The sequence below is a fragment of the Sinocyclocheilus grahami genome, unplaced genomic scaffold (genome assembly GCF_001515645.1).
Source record: "Sinocyclocheilus grahami isolate Dianchi unplaced genomic scaffold, SAMN03320097.WGS_v1.1 scaffold54.1, whole genome shotgun sequence".
Lineage (NCBI taxonomy): Eukaryota > Metazoa > Chordata > Actinopteri > Cypriniformes > Cyprinidae > Sinocyclocheilus > Sinocyclocheilus grahami.
Genome location: NW_015505233.1, coordinates 5,573,709 through 5,585,035, shown reverse-complemented (window position 1 = coordinate 5,585,035; position 11,327 = coordinate 5,573,709). Strand labels below are relative to the sequence as shown.

Below are 11,327 nucleotides of genomic sequence, written 5' to 3'. Positions count from 1 at the left end.
CACCTGAGCAGTGCCACAGGCTGATTGCCTCCATGCCACGCCGCATTGATGCAGTAATTCATGCAAAAGGAGCCCCTACCAAGTATTGAGTACATGTACAGTAAATTAACATACTTTCCAGAAGGCCAACAATTCACTAAAAATGTTTTTTTTTATTGGTGTTATGAAGTATTCTAATTTGTTGAGATAGTGAATTGGTGGGTTTTTGTTAAATGTGAGCCAAAATCATCACAATTAAAAGAACCAAAGACTTAAACTACTTCAGTCTGTGTGCATTGAATTTATTTAATACACGAGTTTCACAATTTGAGTTGAATTACTGAAATAAATGAACTTTTCCACGACATTCAAATTTATTGAGATGTACCTGTAGTTCCCTCTTTATGATATTTGTCAGTTCATAACATCATTTTGCATATAGGGTATTTTATGGAAAAATAAATGAAAAAAATGGTTTCATTGTTATAATAACAAAATACACATGAATAATCAATATTCAGCATACAACGTTCCAGTGCGCTTCTTGTGACAATTTTTATGCATTATTTGTCGCGATCACAGCCGTCATGACGCAGTACTTCCAGCGCGTTGACGCGAGGTTACGTTCCACCAATCAGCGGCAGTTTCCGAAGCCCAGGAAAGGAGCAGATGATATGGCAGCTTTGTGAGCGGCCAGGTGGAACTCGCTTTTGTTTAATCGCGTTGACAGCGGAACATGAGTACACTTTAACCCGCACGCAGCAGCGGGGGATCCGAAAATGATATACCTGATATTAATTTCTGCCTTCTCTGGGGCCATCGTCACGCTCCTTCTGCAGCTCTTACTGTTGTACCGGAGGAGCCCCGAGCCTATCGCTAGGACAGTTCAGTATGTCAAAGCAGTTCCTGATCCTGCACTGAAGGATTACTTTAGCAACCAACAAGCCGAATCAACGCAGCAACAATCAGATATCACAGCGTCTATCTCCAAACAACCAGAGGCCGCTTCTCACAAGCAGCAAGAGACCACCGTCCCAGGCAGCAGCCCCAAACAGCAGCCGTCCTCGCCACCGCCTTCATTGAGCGACCCTCGGCACACCTCCAAAGCAGAGACATGCGATTTCCTCAATGCCATATTTCTGTTCTTATTCCGCGAGCTCCGAGACACCCCTGTCGTCAGGCACTGGATCACCAAAAAGATAAAGGTAGAGTTTGAGGAGTTTCTCCAGACCAAGACCGCCGGGCGTCTGCTGGAGGGGCTCAGTCTGCGGGATTTCTCTCTGGGCAACTCGGTGCCCGTCTTCAAAACCGCCAGACTCATGAAGCCGGTGGCTCTCAATGAAGACAACATGCCAGAGGAGCTTAATTTCGAGGTTGACTTAGAATATAACGGCGGCTTTCATCTGGCCATCGATGTCGATTTGGTATTCGGGAAATCGGCTTATCTGTTTGTGAAGATGACCCGAGTGGCAGGCCGCCTGAAGCTGCAGTTCACCCGCACGCCTTTCACGCACTGGTCCTTCTCCTTTCTGGAGGACCCGCTCATAGACTTCGAGGTGAAGTCTCAGTTTGAGGGCCGTCCTCTGCCCCAGCTCACCTCCATCATAGTCAATCAGCTCAAGAGAGTTATCAAGAAGAAGCACACTTTACCGAACTACAAAATAAGGTAATGTCTCAGACGTCTTACTGCTGTAGGATTCTCGTCTGTCCCTTGCCTGAAGTTCATCTGGGGTCTCAGGTCTGAAGTGAATGTCCTCCGCTTTGGCAGAACAGTCAAAGTTAGGGGTCCTGAAGATAAATGATTACAGATGATCCCAAAATTCATTCTCTGCATTGTTATTTTTCAGCTGTGATGTTGGACAGTGTTCAACTAGATCTGCTTTTTAATGCTGATACCAATTATTTTTTGTTCAATAGTATGTCAGACCAATTGTAAGTTATTTCAAAAAATGTGTTAATTATTTCTCCTGATATTTGACACATTAAAACTGGTCAATATAAAATAAGATAAGAATGTATTAAATAATACTAATGCTACTACTAATATAATAATATAATTATTATTATAACATTTTGTTATTGTTTTAATGTAATGATAACAGTTTCTTTTATAATAACTATTATTATTATTTCTATTATTTATGCCATAATATTTGTTCATTATTACCATCTAGACAGTTAAGCAACAAAGTCTCACTGCAGAATGAAAGACCTTTCAAACAACACATTAAGTAATTTACCGTTGTTGGATAATTTTATTTAGAGACCTCCCAAATGGTGGCAATTATCATTAGATCCATTATTAAGTTGAAAAGTGTAATTATCTGTAAAAGATATCTCTCAAGCTATTATCTGAGCATTGCTTTGACTGCACATGAAGAGTCTCAAGAGGTTGTGAAACCAGTAGTGTGTGTTCATGTCTGAATGGTGTTGTGAAAAGTGAACAGACAGAAGTACTGTGGCACTGCAATAACTGAGCTGATTGGTAGAGTCATGTGTCGAGAACAGCAAGTGTGCTTCATTTTCCCAGGGTGAAACTGGAAATGGAGGCCATCTTCCCCATTCAATCACAATTTCCTTTACTGTGCGCATATTCCTGACCGTTAAAAGTGAAAAGAACTCGGAGACTTTTGTTACTTCCTGTTTTTAGCCGAGAAAAATATACGGTCTGTGACTAAGCCACCGTTCAACCAAGCTGTGGATTGATTGCTTGCAGGATTCATCCATCTACACCTCACTGCTCTCTATTACTCAGCATTACTTGGCACACCTAAAACGTTTGTTTGCCAATAAACATTAAGACATCTCAGTGAGTGTGTGTGCTTTGAAAGTGGAAAAAAAAGTGACTGGATTTCTCAGGTATTGTAGATTCTTTAGGTTTAGCATTGTCTTTGTAAGTCAGCAGGTGCACAGAATGGTCTTTGCTCATCTCTTTGCTCATCAGAAATGTTGTTATTTGCTCATCAGTTACATTGCTGGTTTTTGTTGACATACTGTGTCTGTGTACAATTAATATGAACATAATGTGCAAATCACAAAGTCAAACACAGCATTGAGCACCACCCTTTGATTTTTATCCATTAAGTTAGTTGTAGTGTCTGTAGAAGGCACAAACAGTGAGATAAATTTAATCTGTGTCAAATGGTGCATTTGAACTTTGACCCCACACAGCTGGGATTGTGAGTGGTGAATTAGATCACTGCGCTCTCTGTTAAACGTCACATGCACTTAACTATTGATTAGAGTGTCTTAATACTAGTACGGAGAGTTTAGACTTCATCAGAGACTTCTTTTCATAATGTTTCTCTCTTTCCTTTGGATTCAGCATCCTGGCATTGATGCCGTGCCCTCTGGTATACACCATAAGGACACGTGCTGCAGAACTAAAGAGTTCTAGTCATCACAGCACACAAGCACAGCCGGCAGCAAACTTACTGAAGCTAAACGCTTTACATTACCCAAAGGGAAAGAACTTCTCAATGTTGTGAGAGATTAAATGACACACTCATTTTCTCAGTATTGGCATCTTCCCAAAAGTCGGAATCACTTCATTGGTGTTTGAGATTAGATATTTTTTTCTCTTTATGTGTGTGGATGGATACAGCACTCATGCACTAGTCATGTTTTACCACCTCGGAGTTTAATGGTGTTTGTTTTAGGGCTGAGATGAAAAGTACTTACTGTTTAATTTGTCACGTGGGAGGTGACGTTAAGGAGCTGACAATATTCTCTTTAAAACAAGTGTGTGAGTGGGAACTTTGTTTAAAAAGCAGACAGCATGGCCCAGGGACAAAACAAGCGGGCAGGCCACAATCCGTTTCAGTCATCCCTGTGTGGGATGAAAGTGTCACAGATGGAGGAGGTGTTCAGAACAGGACAAGTGTGTGTGTGTGTGTGTGTGTGTTTGTGTATGTGGACAAAACTGAATTATGAGACTTGAATTATGTAGTGGGGTTTTTTAATATACTGTGACAATAAATATGGGATGACGAATCAGTAGATTTGCTGTATTTCTGTATTTTAGATGGCTGTCTTGTGCATCACCAGGGTGAAAAAAAGATTGACTTGGTGATTATAGTGATGCTTGTGGCGAAAGTTGAAATGATTATTGGAAAGGATGAGAGAACTTTTTTTAGGGTTCTGTTTTTTGGAATCGTACCCATACTGCAGTTTTCTATTTGAATATATTTTAAATTGTAATTTTTTCCTGTGATGGCAAAGCTGAATTTTTAGTAGCCATTACTACAGTTTTCAGTGTCACGTGATCTTTCAGAAATCATTCTAATATGTTGATTTGCTGCTCAAGAAATGTAGTTGCTTATTAACTGCATTTATATAAAAAAATCTTACTTTTACTGTAACATTATTTACTGTCTTCCACTTAATGTATCCTTATTGATTAAAAATATTGTCTAAAACTCAGTGACACAACTTTTAAATGGTTTGTATGTATTTATTTATTTATTTTTCAAAGTCTCACTTTTGAGAAAAAAAATATTGATTACTTTTTTTCAGTATAAGTAAAAATGTTAAACATTTTATATTAAATTACTAAAATGCAAAATACTTTTGACTTTTTGGACCATTGCACATTTTACATAAACGCTGCATTTGCACTGATTCAGTGAGTCAATGTAAAGGGCATTTTCATGCAGGGAAATATTCTTTCCTCAGCAAACACCTTCTGTTATTGTGTAGAGGACAGCCTATTATGCTTATCCAGCTCCTTTGTCCAAATGTAGATCTTAACAGTCCTCAAAAGCAGGATGACAGGAGGTCTTAACTCTGTTTAAAGTGAAATTGCCATCTTTATCTGGCAGTGTCATTAGAGATATGTCAGATACAATGTGTGTAAAGAACAGAATTAACCCACTATGGCTTACTGTTGAATGCTGAGTAATACTTGAAATAAAATAGTCTAAACTAAGTATAGAAATGTTTATTATAAGCTATTCAGTGTACAGGAGTCCTGCTCTCTGTACCTGTGGGGGTGTTTATAAAACCCAAGACAGTATGACGTCATCTGGTGCATCCTGGATGGGTTCCATGTCACAGATGGGCAAAACTTGAAAGTCAGAAATGTGCATTTGTTTATATGCGTTTACTTGTTCTTCAGGCATTACTGTTTCTCAGGATGTTGTAATTAGGGAACAAATTGAGAAGGTTTCTCCCTTCCCATCATTAGTGGTTCTGTTATCACAAATAAATTATGAATGATGTTCTCAGATGTTGGATATATGGTGCGGTGCACGTGCATGTTGTGTGTGCGTAAGAATGTGTTTTTGTGATCTCTAACGATTAGCCCGTACAGTTCTCCGGTTACACCAGTTGATGTCATGTCTGGTGTGTTTGCGTGTCTAGCTGTTATTGATATATGACACCTTCTGTTCTCAAAGATGGAGCGACTCTGTATGATTGGTCAGTACAATCCCAGTTGGGGTGTTGATCTGTACAAAAGAGTTACTGAGAGGCCCCTATCAGCTGCATGCCCTTGAGCGAGGATCTGGACAAATTTTCCTGACTGTGTTGATTTAATGGTCCAGTTCCTCAGAGGCATTAGAGAAACACATTCTCAGTAGAAAAAGACACAGCGTTCAATCCATCCATCCATCTGTGTGACAGTGATGGAGTTTGGCTTTTTAAATGCCCCTTGCTGGAGAAACTGTCAGCTGCACTTGTTTGAAACTGTCAGCTTACAGCTTCTTCCTGTGGAGCACATTCAGAGCAAACAGGAATTGATGTGTCATGATTAACTAGTAACCTAGATTTAAAGTGAGATGCCATTTTTGTTTGCATAAGTGTATGACGAGCACTGACTGAAATCACCAGCTCCAGATCTGGATTAAGGACACATAGTTTGCGACTCATTTGTATTTGCTGAAGGACGAAGAACCACAAAAAGGTCAATATTGTAAGCATTCCCTTGGCAGTAAAACATACATTTTTGGTCTGCCCAATTTCATGAGACAGCCATGTTTGTCTGGACAAACTTTGAAGGACTTGTTTTGTAAGATGGACACATTTTTCCCTACACAAGTACTGTTAAATATTCTCTTATATACTATAAGAATGCCAAAAATTGTTATCAAATTAAGTTTGAGAAACCTAGTAGCACATTATTTGGATATTCATAAGAAAAGCTATATTGTTTTGTCTGTGAAACAACCATTAATCTATTTCAGATATGGATGCACACCGCACAATATATCGATACCACATTGGTAACTGGCCAGTATTAGAAATTATGTTTTAATATATTGCATAGTGGATATTTAATTGTGCTTGCTTATTTCCAAAGGCTTTAAAATATTATTTTGAGTTTTTTTTTTTGTTTGGTATCAGCCAGAATTAATAAAGGACTTATCAAGAAAGGCCAGCTAAGAACTATTAAAAATTGTTGTCATAAAATCTAAAATATATTAGGGATTTCTAATTAATTAATTAACTTTTGCTTTATGTCCCCTATTATTACCATTAGGTTACCTTCTTGCACTTGCACTTAGGTTAAACTTTAAAACCAGTGATAATTTACTAACACTGCCATGTGTAATCTTTAGCAAATCTGAAAATGAATATCCATTTCATAATGTATATTATAATGTAGTGATGATGACTAAATTCACTGGCATTTAAAAGTGACTGACTTTAGTTCTTGTTGTTTTCATTTATTTAGACAAAATAGTGTACAATTTAAATATATAGACTATTTATTGATTTTCAGGAATATCATGAAAAGGACAAACAGTAGATATAGGTTTTGCTTCGTTAACTGTGCCTTTTCACATTGAAAAGGACATCTTTGAGTGATCTCTCAGTGACTCAGTTTTACATTCGTCATCTGTGACTGTGCAGTGCGCATTGTGGCCGTCTCAGATCATCAGCAGTGATTGACTTGACCGTGATGGAAACTTATACCTCATTCTCTCTTCTTACCCTCTCTCCATGTCTCTAAAGTCCACTTATGTAAATGCTCTTCTGAAAACATCTGCTGTGCTTCCGTTTGAAGAACGTGCTTACAAATACATGTAATTTTACATCCCCCTCTCACGATACGCATATTCTGTCTCTTTCTCTCTCTAGACTTAGAGAAAGCCTCAGCAGTGCATTTAAAAAATAGTAACCTGTCCTGAGCCAGATGGCACTGTAACATCAAAATGCACCTCTTCGATCATTTCAGCCATGTTTCATCTGACCACTGAGGTGATTAAACCTCGTATCTCAAAGTGTAAACTTGCAGGGAAGGAGCTTCTGTGTACATTAGCAAATACAGTCAGGCCAAAGTTCAGCTGGGATGAAATCCCTTTATTTTCACCTTCTCATGCCCTCTTTATGAATAGAACATCAGAGGCTAGAGAAAATGATCAGTTTTGTAATCACTTTCATTTGATTACATCACGCAAACTCCTGGGAAAATACAAACATTCCTAAGCACCATTTCCAGAGATATTAATTACATTTAGCTTCTGTTTTGTACTCTACTAAGGCCTGAAAATTCCATTTTATTTGTAGATTTGTGTAAATTAGGGTTGCATATTAAAATTTTGGCTGATGCAGATGACAAAAAAAAAATCATGTTGTGACTCCTAATCAATAAATACCCTGTACTATTTTGTCTAAATAAATAAAAAAGGCACTAGAAATTAATCGTTTTGAATACTACAAGTAAATTTAGGTATCACAAGTGTGCAGTATAAAAATAAACCTTTATTTTGAGATTTACTAAAGTTTTTTTTCTTCATTATTAGTGTTTTTTTTTCAAGATTAAGGGGGTGTTTGAAAGGTAATCTAAAGGTTAAAATAAATAAATAATTTAAAAAAGTAATACTGCCAAAAGTCAGTATGGTGCTCATATTGTGCATCCATAATGTAAATTGCATTTTATGACAGAGTTTGTAATTGATTCTTAAATGCCCTCTCCTGATAACTATTATATCTGTAATTTTCAGATGTTATCAAATGAAATACTCATTGTGCAGTTACGTTGCAGTGCATACACGTGCAGTGTAAAACAGGCAGATTTTTTTGCAGACAGTTCACAGAACACACACTATAAGCTCCTAGCGCTTTCACCCAATTGGCCAAGTCATACGTTTCTTCCTGCTGCACATAAAAGCAAAGCTGATTTGGTTTGTCCTCAGTGACCTGGCTGTGGTGAATATGAGATATTTAGAGAGGTGCTGGTGATATGAGTGGGTTTTAATCCGGTCAGCAGCACATCCCCAGTCAAAGACACAGCAGGTGTGTTTGTGTGGCTTATATAAACTTTTATTGCACTCATCTCTTACTGTATAACTCTTATATACTGTTTTTATTCTACTAATGACTGTTAGACGCTGATTAAAACATGTATGTGGACTATAAAACCTAATTTACTGACATTTACTTTCACAGTCTATCAAAAATATATTACTTGCATTATTAATTATGCATTATAATTAATTATGCATTGTTAATTATGTTAAATGACTGAAGACAGTCATATTCTTATATAATCTAACTGAGGTGTGCGTGTGAGTATTTGACTGTGCCTGTTTCAAATGAGCATGTGTGTTTGTAGTTAACCAAGAAATTTCCTGTGGTTTCTGAAAGACTTTTCAGATATGGCAGAAATCTGAAATCTGTAATGTAATGCAATTATTGCACCATTTGATTAATGACTTAAATGGGAAATGTTTTTAACTGCTTACACTTAACACTTAAAGAGTACAGACTACAGAGTAAGATAGATGGTGATAGGTGGGATAAGGCCTTCACAGTCGATAGTCGTTTGCTGGCCTTTTTCCCTTAGAGATGCTTACCGCAAATATTCTCACACTTCTGCTGGAAGCCCTTGAAAGTACTTTAAACAGCAAAGTGTTTTGCCATACAGGTTAAGTGTTCTTCATTTCAGCTCAGTGAAGTTCATCCCCTTGAAGAATATCTTCTGTATAATATATATATTGAAAAGTACACAGGATGCTATTGTAAAAACAATGATAACAGTGTTCCTACTACTTTTCCTATAGCAAGAGAGCCATAAAGTTTCCTCAGAATGACTTAGTGTAATTAAAGTTATGCTTAAACCTGTCATGCTTTATAATTGAACTCTTTTGGCCATATATGTAACAATGGATTCACGCAATAACTTTATATTGCCTGTGAGATAATTACTGCTGTTAATATACACTGGTGTGTGCTTGTAACCGCTTACACTTGGCTTAGACTGCAAGGTCCAGACTCTATAGGCATTGCAAGCTTGTTTCTGTGAGCTGAGCGAGTGTTGTATTTTTAATGCTGCAGGCTGGCTATGTTCCTGTAACGGTGTTGGTGGTAAGTGATAGGGCTGCACTCAATGCCCTGTGTGTGCTCTGGAACAAACTGAAGTCATGTCCTGCAATTAAGCAGCTGGGAAATGGAGAGCGAGGAAGGGGCACAATGTGAGTGTTACCATACCAGATCTTGTTCCTAGAGCTTTGTATCATGAGGTGTCTCGACAGGAAGGAAGTAGAATCACTGAACTGCCCGTTTGAGTCACACAACATTTTAGACCCCGTTTACACCATTGTTATTTTAATGTTATTTATATGAGATTGTGGTGTTTATTAATATTTTGAATGAGCTTTAATTGTTATATTTTCATATTTATATTTTAATTTTAGTTTTTTTTTTTGGTTCTTTGTTTTATTATTATTTTTTTTCGTACTTCAACATAAGCTTTTATTTTAGTTAGTTGCAAGGCAACATTTCTAATTTTCTTACATCTTTAATTTCATATTTTTTGTTTATGTTAGCTTCATTTAACAAAAACAAGTTAAGTTAAGTTTTATTTTGAATTACCAAAGCCAACAACCAAAAGCTGTCCACTTGTAAATGGATCATCCAAGATGGATGTAAACTGGGTCTTTAGGTTAACAGCAGAATCACATTTTACATAGTTTTAGGTGGTTTAAGTAGTTCATAAGGGAACTCCATGGTCACTAATACATCTCGGGCTTTAATTTAGAGCAAGGAAACATTTTCAAAATGTAGTCTTTCAAATCCCCTCCTGCTGGAAAGGGTCGAGCTGCTCTCGGAAACCCCTTTATTTAATGTTTCCTATATTTCCTGTTGTGTAAGTGGCTGGAATAGAGAGGACAGATGAGTTGTTGTAGTGATGAAGAGACAAAATTGAATGAAACTAAGCAACACAGACACAAAAACACTCTTTATTTTTTCATGCTTATTTTTTTTGGCATAAAAGATATCACTGGTACTGTTGATAAGATCTCTTGAATGCTGAGACATGCATGTATTGTACACGCACAGGCTTCGTTTGCACTGTGCACATTGTTTTTGATAGTGATTTTTTTCTTCTCAAAGCATTATGTCCATGTGACTCCACTAAATCGTGTCTTAATCTCAGGATTTTGCTTTTGAAAGCCTCATTAGTGTTTACATTAGAGGAGTTAATGAAATTGCTTTTTGTCTGTTTGTGTGGTTTAGAGGAGTGTTTCATTTCACTTTGACCTCCTTTGTGAAAGCATGTGATTTTGTTTCATTTTTTCCCCCAGGGAAATTGCAACTTCACCCAGCATGCTTAAAGTTGTTCAGAGATCTTAAATGTTTAGATATCAGCAGTTTGTGTTCTCAGAATATAAACACTCATACAAAGTCCTTATATCCTCTATTATCTATTAATGATCGTGTGAAGATTTTATGGGTCATGCATAAATCCTAATGATTGTTTTTGAAAATTGGCCATTCCTTAGCCTGTTTCCATGGCGATTTGTATGCTAAGGCAGAAAAACAATCTGTCTGGAGTTTCAGAAAAAGGCCAATGAAGCAATTTCTGAGACTGACAGGGTTTATATATTTTGTACCTCACAAGGGCAAATCGGAGGGCTTTGTACATGGAGAGAGAGAAAGACATTTCCTGTTTTAGGAACACTAATCTCTCAGGTTATTATTAGCAGTAAAGAGTCCTGAAATAGCACAGAACCACTCTCTCAGAGGAATGCTGCTAAACTCTATCAGTGCTGCATTCTGCATGAGGAATCACCCTGTTTTTAAAGGGGTCCTATTATGCTCTTTTACAAAGTCTTGATTTTGTTTTGGGGGTGTACTCAAACTAGGCTCTCATACTAGGTTGTTCGAAAAACACATTATTTTTCACATATTTTACATTATTACAACACCTCTCTCCCCAGTCTGGCATGAACGGCTTGAATAATTCCTGTATCAAATGAAGGCCCGCCTTCTGAAATACGAAATGTGCTGTGATTGGTTAGCTGGGCCAGTGTGTGTTGTGATTAGTTAGCTGGGCCAGTGTGTGTTGTTATTGGCAGCACTCGGCCAGTGTAAATATTGCCCGCCAATCAATTTGAGTGTAA

The 11,327-nt window shown here is 37.4% G+C and overlaps 1 protein-coding gene across 2 annotated transcripts in view; it reads left to right on the top strand.

The window, feature by feature from the left end:
* Window positions 1-628: 628 nt before the first annotated feature.
* Window positions 629-11,327, top strand: part of LOC107583555 (PDZ domain-containing protein 8-like) — a 64,995-nt gene continuing 54,296 nt past the window's right edge. For both annotated transcript variants that reach the window (XR_001609050.1, XM_016269819.1), the window contains exon 1: window positions 629-1,645. Coding sequence is in view for 1 of the 2 variants with exons in the window: in XM_016269819.1 (XP_016125305.1) it covers window positions 759-1,645 (887 nt within the window). In the remaining variant the exon portion in view is untranslated. The remainder of the gene's footprint in view (window positions 1,646-11,327) is intronic.